Genomic DNA, 27006 nt, shown 5'->3' on the forward strand with positions numbered 1-27006 from the left:
TCCATTTCCAGTGGACGCTGGTGCAGCTGCGTTTTCTTACGTAAATGGAGTATAGATCCTTGATGTCTTTTGGAGCAAATTGGTGAAACAGGATTGTGTTCCGCACTGATGTATTAGTGTTCGGATTGCTCTAAACCGAAACATTCTCTTGGTATTCCCATTGATTGCAATGTACCACTGGCAAGCCTATCGACCTATCGTAAGGGAAAGCTAGTGTATAAATAGACATTGGAAGTTTTAGGAAGCCCGGACATTTGCAATTACACACAGGACAAAGAGCTGCTATAGTCTATAAGTGGTTAATGAGACTTAACGTGTTTACATTCATGGAATACACATGGAATAACTTTTGGCTGACAATCTGAATCGGAAGAGATACGTTTCCGTACCATAGTATAATTAGAGTACCGATTACATCCGAGCCACCATTCCACTACCCAAGATGTCAGTCTTTGCATCAATTATCTGTCTCTTCACCTTGTGGTTGAGCGGGACCTTCTCGGGAAGCTTCGCCCAGCTACCGGCCTGCACCGTCTCGCCGGATGGAAATGTCACACCAGGGATATGCTCCTGCTTCGCGTCCCAGGACCCTCCCGCTTCGGTTGTGGACTGCAGTAGCCGACAGTTGACCGAAGTTCCACCTGGCTTCCCGGCCAATACAGCTTACCTGTGAGTGCATGATAGAGTCACTAAATTGTCTTTATAAGCTACTTCAAACGAACTCTTGAAATACGCGGTGTATCGATAAAATATTGTGATTAGTTAACTTTCGGGCTATTCACGCTAAGAAAAAGCATTAAAGGTCAAGTCCACCTTCTTATACATGTGGATTGAGTGAATGCAGCATTATTAGTAGAACACATCAGTGAAAGTTTGGGGAAACTCGTACAATCCGTTCAAAAGTTATGAATTTTTAAAGTATCTGCGCAGTCACTGCTGAATGAGAAGACTACATTGTATGATGTCACATGCGTACAACGATAATCATAAGGAAAATAGAATAGAATTCCACAAAATTTTACTTTTTGAATAAAGTGCACATTTCTTCGACTTGTTACTGACGTATTTGAAGGGTAATATTATTTCCCCTGCCTTCTGAAAGAGAGAAGTCAAGTATTCTTTTGTTATGCGAGAAAAGTCAAAGTAGGCCATTGTTGAATTTTCTTTATTCTTTCTTTACATCGTTGTACATATGTGACATCACAAGCTGTAGTAGTCTTCTCATCCAGCCGTGATTGAGCAGAAACTGCAAAATTTTATAACTTTTGAATGGATTGTCCGATTTTCCTCAAACTCTCACTGATGTGTTCTACTAATATTGCTGCATCCACTCAACCAACATGTCTATGTAGGTGTCTATGTAGGTGTCCTTTAAAGAAAACCCAACTGCATCTTCAAGTTGATTGTTAATAAATAAAGTAAAAATCCTGCAAAAATAATAGCAGATGTTTTATGAGAATCGGACAAGGACTATAAAAGTTATGGGATTTGACGATTTCACTATTTTCAATAAAGTTATAAAAGTGTTATTGCTTCACGACTCGCATACAATATGTTTTATCATGTTTTGTTCAAGCTTCTTCTTTGTTCAATTTTTCACTAATAAATCATTATTCGATCCTGATCAGTTTCCCTTTGTTTGCGTTTATTACAATTTCATCTTCATAAATCCAAGTCAGAAGGGAATTTCGATGTAGATTTATACATTCGTTGGCAGGTCGAGAGAGATGTCTGAGAGGATGACATCTCCATCTTAGCTGATATGTGCAAAATGCTTCTTAGAAACATTCTAAACTTTAGAATAATCTCACTTTCTTATTCTGTGTCTGATTTGATGACACTACACCAAAATGTTCTTTCTTTGATTTGACTCTTTTGTTCAAAACTAATTGGAAACAATGAGTGGAGCATCATTTTGATAAACATTTCGTTATACTTGTGACAATAAGTCACTATATTCACAGCCATGATGATGTATGAGGATTTTTTTTTTCAACTGTGTTGCTGCAGATGGATATCGATTTTTTTTAAAATCTAGTTTGCTTTTCCGAAGATTTGTTGTTTCAAATGTTCGTTGATCAAAAAAAAAATTAAATAAGGTTCGTTATTCAGGAGATTCGTTATTCCGAAAATTATTATTCCAAAAGAGAAACGAGGTTCGTTATTGCGAAGGTCCGTTTATCCGAAAACGAAATAAGGTTCGCAATTCTAAAGGGTCATTAGTGTCCCCCTTTTTCACTGTTTTTATATATTTTTGGATTAATGAACCTCCGGAATAACGAACATTATTTCACTTTTCGGATTAACGAACTCTGGGAATAAGAAACATCACCTATTTTATGTTGGAACAAATTGATCATTCATTCATTCATAATGTAGAGTTTTTGTTCTATTCTTTTTTAACTGAGCAAATCTATTTACAAACGACACTCTTAATAGTGATCGAGTTATAGGCCTATCAATCGATGTCACTCACCCTGCAATTTGTAATTGCACTGAAACTTGACTCCATGCATGTCGCGATGCGTGGAGATGGAATATGATATTATAGCAATGACCTGGCTATTCATAGTTTATCCAACCAGAACCTCGACAAACGTGCTCCTAGAAAATCCAAGAACTACACTTGCCAACCAATTCATACATTATGCTGGTCCTGACATCTGGGATTCTCTTTCTCATGAAATGCGACTGTGCCAAACAAAATATACTTTTAGAAGACAAGTAAAGAATACTCTTCTTTGCAAATATATTTTAAGCAATACCAGTTGCATGGTTTTTGCCTGCACCCTTAAGTTCACAGATTAATTTTGTCATGCGTGCATCACGTAGAGGACTGAGTCTTTCCATGTTATCAGAATTATCAATTTTGAATGATGTAGAGTACCCCTCTTCTTATTTTCCTCTTTATCTTTCTTCCTTTCTCTCTCCGCTCATATCCCTATCTATGAATCCATTGAACTGCATAAATATACTTTAAAAAAAAAAGTTTCTGTACATAATTATGTGTAAGTTATCCCTAATACTGGACGTCCCAGTCAAGCTTTATAACTTATGACGATCCACACAAAATGTATAATAACATATTCCACGTACTAATTATGTGCATATTTGTGTATAATGTATATTATGCATTTTATGAATTAATCAAATCAAATCAAATCAATGGCAATTTCGTCAATCTCTTTGTGCAAAAGTAGAATAATCTGTTCTACGTATGTGTAAACGCAAGAAACGCTGTGAAATCAGTTTGCTAAGTAACTACTTGATACACATCTTTTGAAAAGTATTTTCATACTTCATGATTTTTTAGATTTTTTTTAGATTTCTGATCTAAATATTTTCTTTGTTTTCCTTCTTTCTCTATTCTGAACCACACTGCTTCTGTTTTCACTTGGCCGACAGTTCCCTGCAAGGAAATTCGATCACGTCTTTATCGTCTTCTGCTCTTCGGGGCCTGTACCATCTGAAAACACTGTGAGTATATTCTCAAGTCAATGGCATACTGACACAGATATAGATGCATACGTTCAATGATTATCAGCAAAGACAGCAATGCATAAAAACGATATGCATTTAAACAATCTATTTTTTATCTATCTATCTATCTATCAATGTATAGTTTGATTTCAAGAAGACAACTTCTTTTCTTATCTTGCATTAAAGAGTGTAAATTAAGGTAATATCAACTTGTTCGATTAGCGTCGTTTAACCTATACGTTAGAAGAAGGACGATCGAAGAAAGTATTATCTAAAGAGACTTTACTTTACTTTGCTTGGATTATGCTAATGTCATATTGTATGCTTTCGTCGGAAATGAAATAGAATGAAATGAATGAAGAGATTTCGAGCCAAAATGCAACAATGGGTGTGACGTGATTTGACAAGACGTGTTAGTCATTCTCGTCTGGTGATGTTTTCATTTTAGTCAGCTGCAGGACAACGGCTTGCGGACCGACCTGATAGCCGACGGGGCTTTCAGCGGGCTGGAGAACCTGACGTCCCTGTAAGTAAATGTAGCAGACACAGTGATCTGAAGAAATAAATAAAAAGATAAATAAATGTGGAGTTGATTAAAAGAACATAACCGTATTTTATATCCTTTCAAAATGTGAAAAATCTGTTGAGAATGTGGACATTAACTTCCTCCATGCATCCTTAAAGATTTGAAGGCCTACAGTGTATTCCCCTGTTCTCTCTCTCTCTCTCTCTCTCTCTCCATCTTTCTCCCTCAATTTCAAGTACTTTGCAAGTGCAAACTATAAAGGTTTGGTAAGGGGAAACAAGAGTAGTTCAGACATTTCAGGATTTACAATCTTTATTATCAGTTACGCCAATTTTTCTTTCAAAAAACACTTCTCAAAGTAATTATCGACATTTTTATTTTCCTTTCCGATATCGTCGTCTTCTTTGACGAGGTCCAGTTGGTATCAAGATATTACCACCTCCCTTTCCTTAACAAATTCTTCGAAAATCACAATATAATCCCTTTTTGCTGTCATTCGCCTTCCTATCTACCATTTCACCATATACCTGGTGTGAATATCGATTGACAACGGTATGAGGTACATTACAGACCTTTTCACCCTAGTTAGTGTCGCAGGAGTATAGAGTTCCCATCAAGTTTGCGACGTTATCCGCGGGAAACTGTGCTATCTCTGTGACGTCAGGACAATGTCGGCCTGTCATCATCGCTGTAATCTGACGAACATTACTGCGTGACGATCATAAGCAGACAAATAAATCGTAAACCATGAAGAAGTTCTTTCACGTTTTGCGTCGGTTTTGAAGAATCATACTAATAATATGTGTCAAAGTATTTTGACGTACATGTAAATACGTCATGTTTACTAACATGATCATAACATGGTTTGTAATGACCTATATCGAATGCTCAAACGAGATAATGTTAAACCCTCCTCCTCCCCCTGCCCAGGACTCCAGACATGGTGTAAAATACACTTAGCAATTGATATGTCCGTAAATCACATATCAAAATGATAATCGATAAAAGAGAAAAACTTGACCTGTAGAAGGACGTATATGCCCCAGACGAAAATTTGGGTATAATATCGAGAGTTGCACTAAGTGTGGCGGCCGTGGAATCATACACGAAATAATATCACGGATATTAATTTCCCAGTGGAACGTAGTCCTGACCTACTTTCGTTTTCAGATAACTGGTACAGATAGAAAGTAATAGAAAGTCGGGAGAATAAGGGGGGGGGGGGCAGAGCTCGCAATGGAGAAAAATTTTCAGCCATGGAAGTGAAAAGAATTCCTGTATCTGTCATCGGAGAAATCCGCATCAAGATTTCTGTGATCGAGGTCGCGAACCTAACACGTAATGATCCGTTAAACGCGAAACGCTCTTGAACTCAACTCGGTTGTACTGCGTACGGTGCCGGTGAGCCTTGTTCAAGACTGTTGGTATCACACTTTTTAGTAGAAACGATGCAACGAGCCTTACGGTTCCGATGGTTGAAATTACCAATATACATGTTGCTTTCTGCTAGCACTTGTACTCTATGTACACTGCTGTATTATGTACTACTATATATATATATATATATATATATATATATATATATATATATATATATATATATATATATATTATATATGGTCTCCGCCGGGAATCGAAAACGGGTCTTTGGCATGGAACGCCAACGCCTTAACCGCTCGGCCACGGAGACGTCATAGCGGTTCAGGCAGACCCAAGCTCGAATACCCGACGGCCTATATATATATATATATATATATATATAGGCCTAGATAGGCCCCATATACATTGTTTACTTATGTATTTATATGATATATCAATATTCAAACAAAGAGAAAGAAAGAGGAAAGGAGAGAAGGAAGATATGAAATGTGGAAGTCGTATTTTCTGTGTTTTCCTCCAATTTCTTCTTTGTTATGACTTTGACCCCATATTTTCTCTAATCTATTCACCCTAACATCAGGGACTTGTCCGGGAACCGCATCCTACTTTCTGATGTCATGGTCAAAAGCCTTCGACCTCTGACGGGCCTCAAAACACTGTAAGTTGACTCGAAATTGAGGAAACATTTTTGGCTCATCTGAGCCAAAAGCTCTGAAGTTTGTTATTCATTGTCGTCCGCCAGTCGTGTTCGCGCGTCGTGCGTAAACCTTTTACATTTTGATCTTCTTCCTGAATATCGATAGCTGCTTATCGATAATGGTCTCCTCCACCTGTCTACTTCAAAGATATGCCATGAAATATGTTTACGTATTGTTCACATGATCATATGTTTGTAATGATAAGTCTTGTCTATATTTTCATGACTTAGAATCAATTTGCTATTTTTGATTTTGTCGTACTTTTTTTTCTTTACAAGTGAAAACAAAAACTTACTGAAACCGGAAACTCCATGATAGCAATAAGCACAGAATCTGCTGCTGTACAACGACAACTACTACTATGCATTATGTCTGACAGGCAGTTGGTAAAAACGTTTTCACCATACCTCCGGGTCATAATAACTTATGGAATAGCAAGCCCCCAAAAATAAAAAAGAAAAGAAAAGACAGAGAATCACTAGCTAAAGGATAGCCTATAGACAGTTATAATAATATACACAGTGTAACACACACCTGCATGCGAATGAGGAATCAAAGCGAATCAAAATTCCGCTGAAATCCAAACCCAAATGTCATTTCCATCAATTCACTCGTTTTTGGACAGGGGAAGCGCCTCGTATAATATAAGAGAGTTACCCTCGTTGCCTCCAATTTAGAGGGTTCGAGTAGCGATGGACATGATACTCAAATTGGAATGTTGCTCTTGCGAGCACACCTTTATAATTTATCTGCGAGTTTTTACGAGGGGAAGGGAGACTTTTGGATAAATCCACGTTTTATGGGGAGAAGTCAGATGTGGAGCGGTTCAAGTTTATTTCTTCTTTCCGGGTCGTAGCTTGGCTTGTCAAAACATACATTCATCAATGGTTGTCTGCTGCGTTAATTGAAATAAATCTAGCTTAGACAGAAGAAGATGGAAAATGGCACCATGTTGTGCTACATAGTAGGGGATAAAGAGCTCGATGAGCCAATATTCTTTCAATCATTTATGCACGAAAATTTGTAGACTTTACACGAATTCGATATATTGCTTTGTAATTCTATTGGAAATGGCAATAGAAATGACAGTAACGTAAGAGTACATGAATGGATAAATTTCTTGTTATAATGGGAGTACCAGTACATTATGGACAAATATCATAAGCAATGCAACAAGTACATGTACAAAAGAAAAGCTTTGCATTCCCATCATTCCCAAGCAGTACTGCTTGATTACCTGCATGCTATTATATCCAAACGTCCAAATGATTGTATCATGATTTTGTTATCAGTCACTGTTACTATGATGATATCAAATTATTAATAGAGATAAAACTTACAAAAAGTGTATATTTATAATCGTCGTGTTTGTATTAATATTCCTGATACCTTGGCAATAAGAGTTATAAAATGACTATATTGATATTGATAAGCATCATCGTCGTTGCACTATCTCTTATCAGCATGGTATCGTGCAATGGTATGCCACTGAAAGCGAATGTATGTAAATTATGGCTTTTCTTTTGTGATAAATAAATCTCAACCAAAATTATACAATCCTTTTAACATAATCATTTGCCGAAGTCTGATAAGTTAGACGCTCTCTCTCTCTCTCTCTCTCTTATTCTTTCTCTTATTCAATCATTCTATCTTTCTATCTATCTATCTATCTATCTATCTATCTACCTGTGTGTCTATCTATCTATAACCTATCTATCCATCTTACTATCTTCTCGTTTCCCTTTCTCGCTCGTTTGCACTCTTGCTCTCTGCAGGACACTGACCAATAACAATATCCATACAATCCACCCCTCAGCGGTTCGGATACTGGATCGTCTTGAGAAACTGTAAGTCACACGTTGCCCCTTGTTTTGTTTTGCTTGTGACGGCTATGTGTGAGTGTGTTTGTGTGTTTGTCGTGTGTATGCGTGTGTTTGTCGTGTGTGTGTGTGTGTGTGTGTTTGTATTTGTCTGTGTGTGTGATGAGTGTGTTTCTCAAACTCAGCACCTTCAGAGAGTGATTAGAATCGGAAAATGAGTACTGTGTGGGAGTAAAACGATCGGCTCCAACCTCTATTCAGGATCCATAGCAAGACATTGCAAGAGGCAATTAGCTCCTGTCCCGTCGTGTCATATTCGCAGAAGATAATAACAGAGGTAATAAATGTCACATTGTTATCCAATATCAGATGATACCTTACCAAACATTATCGTTTATAGAGAGACAAACCCGCATACCGAAACTGAGGAGAAGTCTCCGTGAATTTCTTCGACTATAAAAGACGTTTTTTTTTTTCACTGTGTGAATGTGTAACGAAATATTTCAAAACCGAAACAACCCAGACAACTCATCCGTTTGTGGCAGGGAAAGGCATTCATTTGAGTGGGAGGTACATATATAATATATATGACGTTTATATCGTACAGCTATCATGATTCTGATACTCTGCTGCGCATTTTACAATAATAGTTATGACATACATGATCTTAACTCAAATAGCATTTTTACGAAGGTGAGTTTATATACAGTATATATATAATATATATATATATATATATATATATATATATATATATATACATATAATATAAACGTGTATATATATATGACACTGTGAGAGAGAGAAAGACAGCTGGAAAGAGGGGGAAAGAGAGAGAGAGAGAGAGAGAGAGAGAGAGAGAGAGAGAGATCAGCAGACGAATTGATATTTGGAATGAAAAAGTATATGCTACCGTGGTAACTTCCTGTACTGGGGCTCTCCGACAGCTCTGGCCTTACAGTTGTATACGCAACCCATCATGTCAGCTTAAATGAAACCCATGAGTATGCACACGATGTGTTTCGTGTTCTTCAAGGCGACACAATCGACAGGGAGATTTTTCAAAGGAGTCGACTGGAAAGTATGCAGTCATCACACATTTTCAGCTCTATACAGAACTTTCTACATAGCGAAATATTGAGGACGTTTTTAACACGAGTCCCAAGCAAACAAACACGTTAAGAATATTTCATGAAACAGGAAAGCACTCATAAATATCACACACACACACACACATACAAGACACTCACGCACACAAGAAAAAATTCCACCTTTCATTTGAACGTTATAATTACAGGAAATGTGTATCATGTCAGTCTTTTATTTTTTTTTTTTTTCGTCTTCTGGATCAGCGACCTCACTGGCAATCAATTGGTGTGCGACTGCGACCTTGCTTGGTTCAGGAACTGGCTCTACAACACGGGCCACCTCGGTCACCGAATCATGGGCGCCACCTGTTCGGCGCCGCAGCAGTTCTTGAGGAGCTCCATTACGGATGCCGGCTTCTGCTCATCCGGTGAGTTGTTGCTCTGATCTATACATAGCTCTTGTTCTTATTCTTGCTCTTGCATTTGCACTAGCTCTTTATAGCTCTTGTGCTTGCTTTTGCTCTTGAACTTACCCTTGGTTTTGTTTTTGTATACCCGTTCTTTATTGCACTTGTTTCTAGCTTTTCCTCTTGCTCTAGTTTTCGGTCTTACTTCTGCTTTTGCAATAAATTATTGTTCTCGCTATTGATCTTGTTTTTGCGCGTGTTCTTTATTGCTCTTGTTCTAGCTTTTCCTTTTGCACTTGTTTTTTTTTTTGCACTCGCTTTTGCACTTGCTCTTGCTCTTGTTCTTGATCTTGTTTTGCTTTCGCTTTTGTTCTTGTTTTTAAACTTGTTTGGTTTTTCCTCTTGCTTTTGTTCTTGCTGTAAAATTGCTCTTCTTGCTTGATGTTATTTCAATTTATAATTCTGTTTTTTTCAAAAAAAAAACAAACAAACATGGAAGCATACATGGTTTGATACATTATACAACGGTATAATATAGAAAGAATACTTCTACCTAATTGTGATAGCATAGATCAATACAAATGTAAAACACACATTATTCCCTTGCTGGAAAAAAAAGTGTGAGGCTTACTGAAAAAATACAGAATGCAGGAATACATCTTAAGACATTTCTTTGTCCTTGCTCTTGCTCTTTGCGTTCTTTTATTTGAGCTTGATTTCATTCTCGTTTGAGGACCCGTTCTTCTCGTTCTTGTTTTTCTGCATTATTCTTGGACTAATTCCTGTTTCGTTCCTGCGCTCAGCAGGTAGATGAGTCACATAGAGGCATGAGGCATAAGCCCCAAAGACAAACCTGGGCCTTGGTTCATAAAGATATTCGTAAAATTACGCATGACTTTACGAATGACTGGAATATGAAGTGCCAATGAGTGTGCCCATTATTTTTCCCCTTACATTTTAACAAAGTACAGCTGTAAGTCAATATTTCATCTACGTTGGGGCAAAAATATACTTTCAACTAAAAACGTGTGTTAAAACGTAAAAATAATCATCATCTGCAAAGTTCAATTGCAGCTATTGAAATTAACAGTGATTAAGAAACCACTTAGCTTGCCATATCTAAGTCGTTCGTAAAGTCGTGCTTAATTTTACGAACAGCTGTGTGAAACAAGTCCCAGCTTGTTTTTGTAGAGAAGTAATAATGAATTTTGCCGATTTTCCCTTTTCCAGGCCTGTAAACATGGTAAAATTTGAAACAAATGAGATGGAAAATGTAAAGTTCGTCGTCGACTTGTCACTCATGTATTTGCTGTCAAACTTTGGCTGCTGTGAGTATTGGTAATCGAGTGGACTTATTTTATAATGACTGACTTATTTCGTATTTCGAGAGCTCTGTACAGATGCCCGATCCGAAAAGAGGAGGAAATTTCTTAGGTTACAGCTTTTAATGAACTAATGAAGAATGAGTGTACTAGCAAACAACATGTCTGCATCATCTAACACCTCAAGATGATTCTAACTTAATATCCCTCCAGGTCGGTGCTACTCCTGTGTAGGGGATAGCGATGAGGATTGTAACAATAAGCCGGCGTCAGAGCAAGAATGTAGCACGAATGAGGTAAGTCTTCAACTCCATGACAACTGGCATTTATCCGAACCATTTTGAGTCTTTACCACCGTCGTTTGGCCTGTCCTTGAAAGATCACACTATCTATTATAGTCATGAGATCTCAACTTGTTCAAGTTGGATGCAGAGCCAACGAGGGCCCAAGGTGGCAGTTACAAATGTTAAAATTTAAAAAAAGAGGTAATTGTCAATTTTTTCCTACCACTATGATATAAAGTCAGGACTGGTTTGTTTATATAGTCTCCAAGTATACGTAGATGGATGAAAAAAATAGTGATACACTGCTTTGCTTTGTCGGTTGGTTGCTTTTGGTAAACAAGGATGGGAGGTCTGGGGTGGGGAGTCAGGGCCAAAGGCTTGTGTTGTGGGCAACAATGAGAAAAAGTTCATTGTGATAAAGGATGCCCCCCCCCCTTCCTCCTTCCTGTTGAGATGAGCTTGTTGAAATTCCCTGTTAAAGACACAAATTACGGCCAATCCTATTTGGATGATAGCATGCGCATCGCCATTCCTGTTGTAAGTAGTTCCGAGCCGATGCCGAGTAACTATAATCACATATTATCATTGTTAAAGCGCTAATATAGGGCCTATGCCGAAGGTCTGAACACTCTATGAAAACTTACCAAATAAACAAACGTGCTATCAGCAGTTGATCATGGGAGAATATTGACAGCCTAAGAGAATAAGAGCGACATGATTTAGGCAGTTTGAACTGTTATACTGACATCTTTCGGTTCTGATTGTGCTACTGCGAGTAATGTATGAATAATTACCCAATGTTTTGATAATATCTCCTTGTTCGAACAGTTCTTTGCTCTGAACAAATTGATTCTGTTGAAATTCCACCAAATTCTGACGTTATTACCTCATGATATGCCCCAAGAATATTTCAAAGTAATGATTCAGGAGTAACGTCAAAGAAACCAATGCACCTCTATGGAGGAAATGTATAATTAGAGATATTTGATAAATGCGACAAAATGAAGAATACGAACAATAACTGTCCGAACATGAAGCCATGTCTATCCACCTGATTGCACTGAACTGGTCATAACTTTTCTGACAAAAAACACCTGCTAATGCTAAAAATGTCACTGAATTCTGCAGTTTAATTGACCTCTTTCTTCCGATATAACAGACCCACTTCATAGTTGGACCTAACCTCTCCTTCTAGGCCTAAGAAGATAAACGCCCTAAAGTCTAGAACTCTTGATAAGTTGTATTGGCGCTTTACTTATCTGCGTTGTTTAGTTTTTATTGTATCATCTATCCCACTGCTCCATTCAGGATGCGTGTCAGAACGAAATACGGGTGTCCAACGGCGTTTATAGCATCGAGAAGACTTGCAAGCAACTCCAGGCCTGTCGCAACAATGTTGCCAACAATGTCAACGACTGCAACAATGGAAGCGTCAACTCTGTGTGCCGCACGTGTTGCCAAGGTAACCTGTGCAATGGGCCCGCTTCAGGGGTTGTCGGTAAGTTCTGGCGGGAACGTGTATACCCACACTTTCTCACACATTCGTACAGAGTAAGACTTTTTAAAAATTATTATCATTAGTAGTAGTCAGGGGATTAGACCAGGCGGTCAGTCTCGATAAGTGGGATCTCGCTTGAATCCCTAAGCAGCAGAGGTAGTGCTAGTCTTGGAAATGGGTAGGGCCTGCTCACTCACTGAATAGTCCACCGGAATGTAGTTTCAGCCGTCTGCTCCGCAACCTTTTTTTTTTTTTTTTTTTTTTTAGCATCCTCATTGTTATTTCAAATGAATTTAAACTCGTGCGTGCGGGCATGTTATATGATTGGGTGGATTGCTATAGAAAGTACGTGCCTCTGCTAATGATTCTATCATTTATTATGGTCTGGATGTGTTGATTCTGTTTACAATCATGTACTCTGTGGTTTCATTTCTTTTATGATAAACGAGGCAATCAATATACACAACGAACTTTGGTTTGTCGTCCCCATGACTGCTTATTCAGTAAATTAGATCAACACCAACAAGGAAGTGGGAGTACTCAAATCAGTTAGGCCCCTATTTGGAGTGCTATCTTTAAGAAAATCCTGGTATACTCTGGTCCAAACAACTCGTATCTATTGAAAAATTATACACTTGCCAGGTTGCTCGTCTTGAATTTGTCATCATTATGTGTAAAAACACTATCACACTCAAGCAACCAAGTAGGATGTTTATAAGAATTGCACATATGACTCTCAATACCTAATATCATGTCAGACCACTGGATGTATACCCTGCTAGAAATAACACAGTGTCCCACAATGTGTTTACAGTGTGTTCACATCGCTCAATTTGTGAAAACGCTCGAATTTAACAGTGTGAAGATGATTTCACACTGCGGCGTGGTTTTCATAGAGTGTTCACATAGTAATGCTTTGTTTCACACTGTGAATTGATGACTCACGTTGTGTTCACACTGTTAAACGCTCGAATTTAACAGTGTGAAGAGATTTCACACTGTGTTCACACTGTGTTTTTTCACACTGTGTTTCTCAATATTGTGGGACACTGAGTTCTTTCCAGCTGGGTAGGAGTAGTGATGTTGAAGCATGACATAGATAGATGTATATATATACATATATTGTGTGGATTAATTGCTGCGAAGAGTTGTTCTATATGCAAAAGCTCGTGCGTGCACGCACTTTGTGGCTGATCGAACCCCCAATTTCCTTTGCTAATGAGATGACCAGCGCCTTATTTAGCCTGACCTATAAATATCACAGAGTTCATGTGTGTGTGTGTGTGTGTGTGTGTGTGTGTGTGATATTTTCATTTTTTCCTCTCCTTTCTATTTCTCTCCATCTTATTTAACTCTACAGACAACTATGTGCTACCCGGGTTTCCCGCCGACCCCAATTTCTCAGAGCAGACAACAACCGCTCCATCGGGAAGAAGTTCAACAATGCAACCATCACGTACGTGTTTCCTTACAGTAATCAATCTTTCTTTCATCTTAAATCTGTTACCCTATCCCTTCTCTTCAACGAGTTCCTCCCTCATCCCAGTTTTGTAGTAGTTGCGGGTGTTTTTTACCAAAGTATCATGATGTTTTTATTGAGTTTAATCATAGCCAATCGATAAATATTAGAATAATGATACTAATCCGGCAGCCAAACCCGGATTTGGGGGCTAAGGTTGCATTGGAATGTTATAGTTTTTTTAAGTGATATTGAATGTTTAGACCTTATATTTTATCAATTCACATGCTGGAGCGCTGTCAGCATTGAGCAATTTGAGATATACGCGGAAATCCAAGATGGCCGCCGGCAGCCATCTTGAAAATGCTATTTACTTTTTTTAACCACCCTAGCGCATAAAAAATGGGCATTGAAGGTTTTTAGGGATGTAGAATTAAAATCTGAGGTTAGATTCAGGATATTACTATGCTTTGATGTCTTAGAATAAACTGGCGGCCATTTTTCAAGATGGCCGCCATATAAACATGCTGTAGTGTAGACTATGTAGAATCGCGCAAAGACCTGACTTATCATTTAAGTTTTCCCCCTTTTTTGGACAAGGGAGGTGCATAATGTAAAAAAAAAAAATATGAAGATTAAGGCCTAAAGCTTAGATTCATTGATAAAAATAATGCAGGTTAATCCTGTTATAACAAAGTCGCTTATAACGAATGACTGCTTACAACGAAGCAATGCTAGCTGAAGTCCCGATTCTCTGTAAATACAAACCTGTAGCACAACGAAACTCGCTTATAACGAAGTGTTTTATGTGATCCCAAGCATTTCGTTATAACAGGATTCGACTGTAGTATTATCAGAAGTAATTCAAAATAGTCATGTTGCTTTTCTGTATACATTATTAGTATACACATTCAAGGTATCTCTTTGATATGATTTTTTAAATACTTCTTGATAGTTTTGAAATTGATCTCTTTTGGGTTCAGATGTATGGATCATGACTATTGTTCCTGAATATCAGTCTTTTTCCTGAAGATACTTACTGTTTATGCATCTATTTCATCTTCTTCTTCTGGATGGCTGGTTATATCTCTCGCCTCTCTCGTTTGGTCATTGTGACAAGTTGATGAGCCGTTACACGTAAAATATTTTTTTTATTTTAAGACATCAAAACATAGTAATATCCTGAAACTAAGCTCAGATTTGAATTCTTCATCCCTAAAAACCTTCAATGCCCATTTTTTGATGCGCTAGGGGGGGTTAAAAAAAAGTAAATAGCATTTTCAAATGGCCGCCGGCGGCCATCTTGGATTTCCGCGTATATCTCAAATTGCTCAATGCTGACAGAGCTCCGGCATGTGAATTGTTAAAATAGAAGGTCTTAACAGTCAATATCAATTTAAAAAAAACTATAAAATTCCAATGCAATCTTACCCCCTATGGCTGCCGGACTATACTAATGATTGAGAATGATAGTGCCAGTCAATGATTATAATGATCATGATAATCATACTTTTCTCTAAATGCTAAATGTATCAAGTAACTGGTTACAACAGGAAAGTGGAAGAGTATAATATCTTCCTACCTCCGAATTGACAAAGTTGTAATATGCCCCGCCCACCCACCAACCCCCCCCCCCCCCCCAACCCATCCCCACATCCCTACCCCGGTTGTCATTAAAATATCTCAGCTCAAACATTGCTTCATATTTTCATATTTCCCCGAACCCTTCACTCTCTCCATCCCCTCAGCCCCCTCCCCCTCCCCATCACCACCACTTCCACCTAAAATAGTCCACCCTGATCGATTCCCCGAATAATCTTTATTTTCTTGATTCTGAGCACCAGTCTCACCATGGAGCCGAAATCTTCTATCCTGTCCGTATAATGATTCAGTGTGGTCCCGCTCACATTCTCATTAGATTTCATACGACGACGCCAGGCCAAAAATGACGGCGGATTAGACAACAATTTGGAAAGACCAGCACCGAGTATTTATACCACGTCCTTAAAACCTTTGCACGGAACAGCCTCAGAAGCTTTCATAAATGTCTGGATAATTTTGCAGCATGAATTATCGTTTTTGCTCTGTTGAACACAGCAAAAGAAAAAGAAAAAAACACAGCACAATCATAAAATAAGTTTATCATGCTACGCCTTGTTCGCCTATTATTGAGGGATCAAAGTAAACTTTGAAAAACTGAAATCTTTCGCGTAGACATTAAAAACTTCGGCACTGCTGAAAAGTAGAAGGTCGCTGCAGGCTGAATTATTATGTTGTCATTTCATTCAAATGATTAATAATAGATGTGGCTCTTTACAAAAATAACTGGCAATAACGCAATGGTCTCAACTATTATTAGGCCTAGTTTATAGACACTACTAATACGAGGGGTAACTTCACGCTCTGTAGTTCCAGTTTCAGGTTGGTTTATTTCTCCACTTGTACAAAACAAATTATCATGACATAACAATAAACGCTCACATGAAAATATGGATAAGAGGACTTAAAGAGTAAGTACTTAAAAGAAATATAGATATAATTGTCTGTGTGCACGAACATGCATGTTAGATTGGATCGTGAGGTATAGTTAGAGGACATTGTCATCAATAAGGAGTTTGCTTGACTGGGATAACAGCCCGTGGGCGATACTTGATTACACAGTCACATACTATAAAATGGGCTTTAGAATCTCTGCAATCTGATTGGTCAATTGTCATGCATTGATTTTTATTGATCCACACTGAGCCATGCGTCCGGTAAAATCCGAACTTATGGCTCAAGTCTTGTACAGTGTAGTAGGTTTACCGGACGCATGAAAGGGGAAATGGTTGTACATGTATTTCATGAATTTACGGGCCCATTTTATAACACAAAATGATGCACAGGCCTATTTCGTGGATCATAGCAGTGATAATTGGATGCTCTCGTTTAATTTTGGAACGGTCTAAAACCCACTTTACCCCCGCCTCCCTACCACCACTTGTGTGTGTGTGTGTGTGTGTTTGTGAGTTTGTTTGTGAGTTTGTTTGTGTTTGTGTCAGTGAAACCTACTTAATAGAAAGACCAGCAAAAACAGAAAAGGCAGTCCTTGAAAACAGGTTCATCAACATGTAAAATGGTTTGAAGAGAAACAAAATGTATGGGAATATCAACTTTAGCAATGGACAGCTCTAGATAAGCTAGACGGTGAAATATCACACCAATTTTTTTTCCAACATATTCATCTTCTAGGTAGGTACTATGAATTGGCTGTGGCCCAGAGAAGCATTTCTGACACAACAGAACACAACAAAACGCACCAGCAAATACACTAATTTATTCTGACTATAGCGAGTGAATCAATTCCTGTACATGGGCATCACCCATTACCCCCCTTTTCTTTTCTTTTCTTTCGTATTTCATGTAGACATATAGTTGTTATATCAACAGCAACTTCGACACACTTCGCACAAGAGTTTACCACATGCTGCAAACATTACTTATTCTGTACTTCAGGCGTGCACGTCCAAATCCATGCACTATAATCCATAGCACGCGCCAACTTACCGTCCAAAGATGTTATAATACTATAAAACGAATATAAGGTGGACTGCGTCACGTGCGTTGTGCGCCGACATAGGTTTCATCCGCCATTTTGGAAAGGGGCATCGTTATCTCAGGGTGCTTTTCAGGCACGGTACACCTGGATTAGACGGGGAACACACTTAAAATGCCCTATAAGACGTGTCTGATTTGATTATTTTAGAAGTATGCAAAAAGTAAATTCATGGAAATTGTAGGAATCTAATTTCAAATGCATTGTGTTCAAGAATTTGGCACTTCATTATGATTACGAGTTTCCTCCGAGATCACTTTTCCCTTTACAAACTTTTAGCTGATTTACCCTCAGAGTGCCAGATTAATTTCTTGTCCATAGGCTGAAGTGTGTAAAATTCTTGACATTTGACCCCCTGGCACAGAAAGGATAAAAAAACAACAACAATAATAATGCGCTGCACATGAATTATATTATTATGTGCAGAAAAGTAACGCAAGGCCTGTGTTAAAATAATGATCGTTTGTAAACGATTAATAACTACACTCCCTTCACATTCACATATTAAATACTTCAGGTAAGCAGCATGAATTTTATTCTCAGCTCTTCAGTAAGTCTATGTCTTTATAGGAACCAGGTGGAAAAATAGCGTGGTGTTCTCCATCAGCAGTGAAATTAATTTTTTAGGAATGCATCGTGCAGCAAAGTGACCTCTAGAAATGTAAGACTTTCTTTGATAATTCAATGTATCACACTTCAGTCTGTGATCGTTGATTTATTTTTTGCTTTTCTAATGTGTTAGGTTCTCTATGAGTAAATTATTGTTCATATTGTATTTTGATTTCTATAACCCCAAATTGGTATATTTACAATGAGAAAAGTCAACATGAAGTGTCCTTTGATTTATTTGTACCCGTTCGATGCGTCCTCTTCTTTCTATTATGACCAAAATGAAGAAAAAAAAATAAGCAATGCACACTTTTCACAATAAAATTTCAATAATATAGCCTTGATTTTCTCATCTTTTTACATATGCAAATGTTTGATTCACGTACTCTTACTCAAACCTTATCCGTCCTTCTATTCATCTTTTAATTTAACCCGTTTAACCCGCCAGCACTCTATCGTCTTTGGTCCTTACCATTTGAAAAGTACATACAGGAGAAGCACAGTGCAGAAGCATAAGTGTATAACCACTTTTTGATTGCGTTACTTTTTATGTAAGCCTACATCATCAAAATCTTAGAGTTGCTAAATGCTAATGCATTATGGAAAAACATACTGAAAACGTCTTTTGTTACTCGATATTGTCTAGAAAATGTTATACACTGATATGATTATTATGTCACTCTGCATAAAATCACGCACAGTCGAATAGGGTATCCAAGCTCTTCTTGCAGCTCATCCCATTTTAATTATGGCAGACCGCAATCCCACAGCTCTGTTTGTTTGTTTTTGTAGTTCCGTATTCCACATTCAACAAAATAAATCACAAGCAAAACAAGAAATTGAAGTAGTGAATTGTAGAATACAGCAAACAAAATAGTTAGGCATGTGAAATATGAGGAAGTTACATAAATGTTCTGTTTGTACTTGTTGTAAGGCGTAGATTCCCAGATGCTGACGTGAGATGAATTTTTACGAGAAATTTACAATTGAAAGAAATGACAAATTATGAAGTAGGGAATTATAGACCTCGGAGAATACAAGAAAAAAAAAAGCAGAAAGAAAACTAGAAATGTCGCTATGGTGACTGATGCCTTCGCCATAATGCATGATTCTCCCAATAGGTGTACAGTACAATGTCTTCACAATGTGTGATGACAGTTTCACATAACTGGCAAAATATTGATATGACAGGTTTGTCAGAAATGTCTTGAATGTTCACTTTTCTCAAACTGGGTTTGCTATAATTGTCTAAGAGTGCAGGTACATATATTTGGGGAATTGAGGATTTTAACTTGACTTCTGACCGACCTTGTTATAAGTTTATGCATTGAGTAATTTTTAAGGTATGAAGATTAAGAGTGTAATTACAGTACAAAACATTTGTACTGTAAAGAGTGTAATTACAGTAAAAAAGAGTGTAATCACAGTACATCTAAACCTGACCTTTGATCTTTGACCTTCTGGCTGAAAATTTCCCAGAGAATCTCCAATAGGTAATACATGTATATATTAAATTTTAAAACTAATAATGCAAGCATTGCATATACTAGTATATGAGGGAAACAGTACAATTTTGAGGAGTTGACCTTGACCTTTGACCCCTGACTATTGACCCATGACCCCTAAATTCCCTAAAATAATCCCTGCCAGTCAGTACATGCATATGTACCAAGTTCCATGAAGATATATTGAACCATTTGAGAGAAAAGTGAAATTGCAACATTTTCACCTAATCTTTGACCTTTTGACCTTTGACCTTATGACATGAAACTCTCTCTGGAGAATCTGTACACAGTAGTACATGTCTACACTAAGTTTCAATAAAATACCTTCTGGCATTGCATAGATATGGGGGAAAAACATTTTTAGCATTTGAACTTGACCTTTTGACCTTTGACCTCTGCCTGATTTCACTAAAAAACCCTCAACTATTTGCCCCATCATACATCATCCTTGGACCAAGTTTGGTGAAAGCTGCTTCACCCAGTTTTGAGTTATCACGTAAACAGATAAATTTTAGGATTTGACCTTGATCTTTGACCTTTGACCTCTGTCCGATTTCACTAAAAAACTAATCATGTAATTGTCCTATCATACATCATCCTCAGACAAAGTTTGGTGAAATTTGCTCTACCCAGTCTTGAGTTATCGCGTAAACGGATACAATTTCATGATTCGACCTTGACCTTGACCCTTGCCGATTTCACCCAAAATCTAATCAAGCAATTGCCCCATCATACTTTATACTTTGACCAAGATTGGTAAAATTCCAGTCAATATTTCTCAAGTTATCGCGTAAACGAATGCGGACGGACGTACGTACGGACGTACGGACAACCCGAAAACATAATGCCTCTGGCACCACTTCGTGGCGGAGGCATAAAAAAATAATGTCCGCCACACCAGACTGCTAGAGAGTGGCGTGATCAAGTGTGGTGAGTTGTGCACTCTTAAAAAAAAAATGATTTGGTGAATCAATACTTTAAATGTTGGCACTCCTTCAACTTTTCTGTAAATGTTACATTTCATACCACTGATGATGGCTTTATAACAATGTACACAGTATACTTACATGAGTTGTCTGCTGTAGACCCTATGTGCTCAGGCAAATTAATACAGATACGTCCATATTGTTTTCCCAGTTGCCAGCACTGTGCCCACCTTTACGCCGTGGCAGTCTGCAGCCGCCACATCGCGTCCAACCACGAGCTCGATGACGACGAACCAGTCCGAGTATTCGACCACCTGTCCCGAAGAGACCCTATCGGACGAGCACGGTCAAATCACATGGGCAGAGACAGCTCCGCGTAAGATAGCCGATGCAGCTTGTCCTTACGGCTATGTCAGTTCACCGTCAACGCTAGCTTCTAGGCAGTGGTGAGCAGTATAAAATATGCGCGTCGAGACAACGCCGCCAACAGTCAGTCGCCAGTCTGCTGTATCTTCGGGGGGGGGGGGGGGGGGGGGGGGCGGGGAGGTAGAATTTATCCTGAAAATATGTGTAAGCGAGACAGACTAATTATCCGACACCTCTTCATTTTTTTAAAATGACATATTTCACGTTCTCGTTTTCTGTTTCTGAGATGTATCTTCTGAAGTAGTGCTGGTCCGTTGTCCTAGAAAAAAAATTCTTTATGTTGAATTGTATAATTATTAAATTCCTTTTACACCATGAAACCACACACGGTATAGTGGTAGAGGTCCCGTCCAGAGAGGGAGTTTCGTTACACTTGATCTTATCGTAGGATTTGCTTCGTATTGAAGTGATCTGTGATACTATTTTGCGACGACTGCACCTTATGCTACGATGGATAGCATGTGTTCTAGTTGTGTTTTGATGCTTTTCTTTTGTTGTTGTATCAAACCCAGCTGCATATTTTTTCCAGAGTCATCCGTCACACATGGTGACGTAAAGTGAGTCCAGACACGCCTAGAAACCCTTCTGATTGATTTTCATATAATATACAATATCTTCGGATGTATCCATTTCTCAGCACCCTAGTCTCTGACAAAGCCGTTTGGAACGATCCCGATTTAGACGGCTGTCTCAATGCAACTACTGCACTGCTGATGCTGGCCAACACTACTGTAACACCTGGTAAGATGACGAAACAACTAACCTTTATCTTAAGACTTAAAATTGGCTTTACAATCACACCGTAGCTACGCAGTGCATTTTTTGAATTCCTTTTTGTTGCCGCTTTTTCTTAATATTATTCTCTGATTGGTTTGTCAGATTGTATTTGTAATCTAAGATGCCTATTTAAAGGCTGGACTGGTTGAAGACCCCTTGATCTGTCACATGACAGGGGAAAGCCCGCCTTATCCATCATGAAAACAAGAACAAACTGAACTGCGTCTCAATATGATATAATGATAATAATCCTAATTGAGCACGTAGCACTGCTTTAGAGTATGTATAGTTTGCAGGCACAAACCTTTGTTGGTCGTAAAGGAATCTGTGCCAAGACTGCTACATGCGCCACAGGCACTGTCCCATAGGCCCTGTACTGTACCCTCGTTGAGAGCAGCTGTACAGCAGAGGGAATATGAAAGAGATGCTTTGGCACGGACTCCTGTATGACCAACAAGGGTTTGTGCTTGCAAACTAGAGTATGCGTGCGGCGCCAGTAGTGCTACACTTAGCGATGTTTCTGACGTCATGGTGTTTTTTCTCCGAAAATGCAGAAAATGCGGGGAATATCTCTTCCGAACTGCTGACCTTGACGAGATTGCCGGGAACTTTGACAGAAGACGACATTACCCTCGCCGTCGACACGATGGAAAATATCATCGAGGTCGCCGGCGACTTCGGGAACAACAGCGAAGCCGTGGTGGAAAACGTGATCGAGACGGTGGCCAACCTCACCGGAGCCAAGATGGAGATCCTGCTCGCCAGTCAACAGAGAGATGAGAGTGCAGCTAGGTGAGTGGTGATGGTACAAAAGGAGGGTAGAAAAAAAAAGTCATTTAAATTTGAACACAAAGTAAGAAAGTTTTGAGCGTTATTTCATTAAAACCCAAGTGATATCAGGCGCAGTCATAATAGACACGTGAGATGAGGCGGTGATTATCATCACCTCAAAACATCAAACTTTATGAATATATAAATAAATAAATAAATAAATATATATATATATATATATATATATGAGTGTGTGTGTTTATATACATATTATCTGTGCAATATAATATATACATTTTGTACAATGCGCAGAGAGTCGTGGAGCGAGTCATGTAATGTTTTGGTCGACAATTCAGGAACTGCAAACCCTTGTAACTAAAAATGATTACCGGTACTCAATTATATAGTCTTCCAAGCCTATAATGTCATGTTTTGATGTGAAAGAAACACCTGATTCTTAGAAAAGAAGAAGATAACTTAAGTTAGTGAAGACTTGCAAGAAGGTGCAAAGCGAGATGAGGGGATGAAACCATTCTACATTCTTTAACCCTTTCTATGCCAGTGAGTCAACTGTGCACAAAATGTCACACACAAACCTATGGACAGGTAACAAATGTGGCACGTAGCGAGTTAAATAACATGACGATGCTCAATGCTACACGTGAATCATAAGATATCACATCTCCCTTCATTTCATATCCGATATTAATGAAATTTAGCTACCACCATGTTTTGCCGGTTTTACCACTGTTAATGAATGCCATCTAAAATAAAACATGGAATGTATCACACAACCATGGCGGATTCATAGAGGAATGAATTCTAGCCACTTTTCCCAATTCATACGACAGAATTCTCCACCTGGTCGATGATTTAGCCCTCAACGTTCATTTCGAGAACACCGTCTTAGAAGCGACCACCGACCGCGTCGACCTCGTCGTTGTCCATATCGAAGGAGACGTTAAGGGCGTGACGCTGAGGAGCGTTCTCGAAGACGACGGTCGTGCAGTGGTGAGTTACGCCCTCTCCGCTATCTCTGTCTCTATGTGTTTGTGTGTGAGCGTGTGTGTATGTGTGTGTGTGTGTGTCATTTAAGTTGGTAACAATGGGGAGATATAATATAAAATTTCATAGTGTGTCTTTTAGCAGATTTCTCCACAAATTGCCGAGACAATTTTATGGATCCTCTGTCTTCTCTATTGATTGTTATCTCGACTCATTATGATTCTATATCGTATTTACGTACGTTTACTCCCCTGTGTAAAGGTCGTTATCTTAGTTAATAACCTGAACTTTTTCAGTACTTGTCCATGCACCATGACTTCTGTGTTTGGAGTTCAGCCGATAACAAAAAAAAAGGAAAAAGAAGAAGCAAAATGCATCTGACATAACCCCTCATTCACTTTTCAAAAATCTGAAACACAATGATGGCAAAGCTTTTAGTGACATCCCTTCATATATCTTGAAGCGCTATACATTGAAACTTTAATTTCTCTTTCCTCACACGATCTTATGCTGTTTTACGTAATCGTTTTTACCCCATAAAGCCCGTGCTCACTCTGAACGGAACGGACCCAGAACCCAACCCCGCGGCTCAGGCGTCGGTTGAGCTCCCAGCTACGCTGTTCGCAGTTTACAAGGGCATGTTCGACAGGCTGCAGTTCGTGATATACAAGGACGTCACCTATTTTGAGGTAAACGCTTTGATCTCCAATATCAGAAGTGTGCCTTCAGGATTTTATGCAAATTCAGTCAGAGAGAGAGAGAGAGAGGAGGGGGGGAGGGGGGAGTGGGGTGGAGGAATTGCCCTCATGCCAGACGCCGAATAAGAGGCAAGGTGTTTTTACAGACAAGCACTCACAAATTAACTGCTGTGGTTTAGTGAATGTTTCTGAGAGTAAACGTGATCATAACATATTCTTTATTCTTTTATTTCTACTATTCCTCCTCTCCGGCTTTGCCAATTTGTCTGTAGGGCCTATTTGCAATCAGCTTAATGATTAACCGAATACTCGTAGATGATTAAGTTGATATTGCTGGATGAATGAATGAATGAATGAATGAATGAATGAATGAATGAATGAATAAATGAATGAATACATTGATTGATACATAAATGTATAGGTAAGTACATCAATTGATGCATAGATACATGAGCATCATCTTAGGTAGCCTACTAGTACCACATGCAAATGGATGCATAGGAAAGTAAATGACAATGGTCTGGAAAAGATCATAGCGGTGGCTTGGTGAAGGAAACATCACGAATCTCCTTAATCTATGGCATCGATGCTGTTCGATTCGCACTGCAGAGAATGCTTTGTTTCCCTAGAGACTTTTTCATCATAAATGGTCTTAACCTATACCAGTGCATACATTGGGGTTGATTCTACGAATCGTCCTATTACGTCTTGTCGAATGCGATCCCAAGCAGCCATCTACATCCAGGCACTGTATCTCCAGAAGACGCAGTAACGGTGCACTCTCCAAGTATCTCGGTCGCCGAAGGAGAACATCTCCTGAGGAAAGCGCATGCGCGCACGACGAAACTTAAAGTGATGCTACCGAGAATAATTTTGATCGCGTCTCGAAAGGAAATGTCAATACTAAGCTCAATATCGTGAAAACTTGTCTCGATTTGTCTTATTTTGAACAATTTCATAACTTTCACATTATTCTGAGCTCGACCTTGGACAAAATTTCTAACATATTGCTCTGTTACGTGCTTTGCAGGTCATCCGCGCAGCCGGTGAGACGCGCTACAGTGATGAAAGGACGAGCACGCCTGCCGTGGTTAACACGTCCGCCGGTGACGTGGAAAGGGATGCCCTCAACAGTGTCGTCATCTCGGCCACTGTAGGGGATCTCGCTATAACGGGGCTGAATGATGGTGTGAAGACGTCATTCATCCACCAGAGCCCAATGGTGAGATCAAAATAAAAATAGGAAGTGATATATAGGCCCTAGTTATTCCGAACATGAAATAGACCTCGTTAATCCAAACATATTGTAGCGCTATTCAAAAGCTTAGTTATTCTAGAAGTTCTGTAATCCGAAAATGAAATAGGACTCGTTAATCCAAACATTTAAATGACGCTTTTCCAAAAGTTCGTTATTCCGAAAGTTTGTTCATGCGAAAATGAAATAGGGCTTGTTAATCCGAATATGGAATTTGTAAACTCTGAGAAACTGCGTTACCATACTCCTTCAAACGTCTGATAAGCAAATATTTCACAATCACCAAACCTTTCTGTGTGTGTTTGTTTGTTTGTTTTAACTCAAAATGACTGATTTTGTCTGGCAGTTTTGTATGTCATATGTTTACAGATAGCACGCTGCTTATCTAGTCTGAAGCAGTTTTGATTTGATACATGAAATAAAATGTCTGACTGGTTCTTCTTTCAGAGAGCGGAAAATCCCACTTGTGTATTCTGGAACTCCAGTGGATCAGGTTAGTATACACAGCTACGGTAGCAATATTTCATAACCTATGGGAAGAAAATTTATGCATAATTTAATGTTGCACGTAGTGCTGAGCAACTCTGATGTGTTCATGAGTGATTGTAAACAAACACACAAAACAAACAAACAAACAAACCAAACTAAACCAAACCAAACCAAAGGAAAAAAATCATAATGTACAAAAGTCAATTATTAGAAAACAGAATGCCTAGTTAGGTATCCGTGTGTCCTGCTAGAAATATTTCGTATTTATTATTTTTTTTCCTCTTTTTAATTTGTTGGTTAGCGGGCTACCAGGACTACGCGACGTCCTGCCTCTTAAAGATCTGGCAGTGTCTTCGAAATAACAACAAAAACCTCATAATTCATCATACCTTATTATAACATCAAATTTGGACTCCAAAGTTTCACATGTATGTGTCGAGTGAATACTATTTAGCTTTTAGAGCATTTATTTTGTAAATCTTTGTCGTCTATAATTTCTGCATTCCAATGGGATTCACTTACCGGGTCAAGGGTCATGGTCGTCGGAAGGTTGCAGCGTTTTGTCAAGTGAGGATAACAGGACGGAGTGTGAATGCGACCACCTCACCAACTTTGCGCTTCTCATGGTTAGTATACATGCATCATCAGGCTGCTCGTAATTTGATCGCACTGAACATGAATCCGATCTTGAAATTCTGTTACTTTACCTTTCGTAGTTGCTTCGTATCAAAACTAATTACTTGCGGGACTCTGACTTCAAGTGTTACTTTTTCGAATAGTTGTGATCAATTAGTTTCTATGGTGCATACTTCCCGCCGGGCATGTCATATTCTCTGCAAACTGTATAGTCTATTATGTTGTCAATCAAATATTGTGAACATACCGGTGTCTCACACCTTGTTTAAGTTGGGACAGCGTATATAAACTTAAACGGGAAAATTGAACTTTTTTTTCATGAGACAATGTTTTGATAAAAGCCTATCCCTCC

At 38.6% G+C, this 27006-nt stretch overlaps 1 protein-coding gene across 1 annotated transcript in view; it reads left to right on the plus strand.

Annotated features, from left to right (window-relative positions):
• The first annotated feature begins 442 nt into the window (after positions 1 to 442).
• The window catches only part of LOC139740261 (adhesion G-protein coupled receptor G6-like), a 35639-nt gene continuing 9075 nt past the window's right edge, over positions 443 to 27006 (plus strand). Inside the window, exons 1-18 of the mRNA XM_071650843.1 lie at positions 443 to 669; positions 3406 to 3477; positions 3929 to 4006; positions 5967 to 6044; positions 7860 to 7931; positions 9257 to 9420; positions 10935 to 11017; positions 12314 to 12503; positions 13864 to 13959; positions 15881 to 15949; positions 20809 to 20819; positions 21830 to 21836; positions 22355 to 22592; positions 23423 to 23582; positions 24119 to 24265; positions 25305 to 25496; positions 25977 to 26023; positions 26542 to 26644. Coding sequence (XP_071506944.1) covers positions 443 to 669; positions 3406 to 3477; positions 3929 to 4006; positions 5967 to 6044; positions 7860 to 7931; positions 9257 to 9420; positions 10935 to 11017; positions 12314 to 12503; positions 13864 to 13959; positions 15881 to 15949; positions 20809 to 20819; positions 21830 to 21836; positions 22355 to 22592; positions 23423 to 23582; positions 24119 to 24265; positions 25305 to 25496; positions 25977 to 26023; positions 26542 to 26644 — 2034 coding nt within the window. The remainder of the gene's footprint in view (positions 670 to 3405; positions 3478 to 3928; positions 4007 to 5966; positions 6045 to 7859; positions 7932 to 9256; positions 9421 to 10934; positions 11018 to 12313; positions 12504 to 13863; positions 13960 to 15880; positions 15950 to 20808; positions 20820 to 21829; positions 21837 to 22354; positions 22593 to 23422; positions 23583 to 24118; positions 24266 to 25304; positions 25497 to 25976; positions 26024 to 26541; positions 26645 to 27006) is intronic.

The sequence above is a fragment of the Diadema antillarum genome, unplaced genomic scaffold (genome assembly GCF_040938485.1).
Source record: "Diadema antillarum isolate AM-2024a unplaced genomic scaffold, OU_Dant_1.0 seq00000846_RagTag, whole genome shotgun sequence".
Classification (NCBI taxonomy): Eukaryota; Metazoa; Echinodermata; class Echinoidea; order Diadematoida; family Diadematidae; genus Diadema; species Diadema antillarum.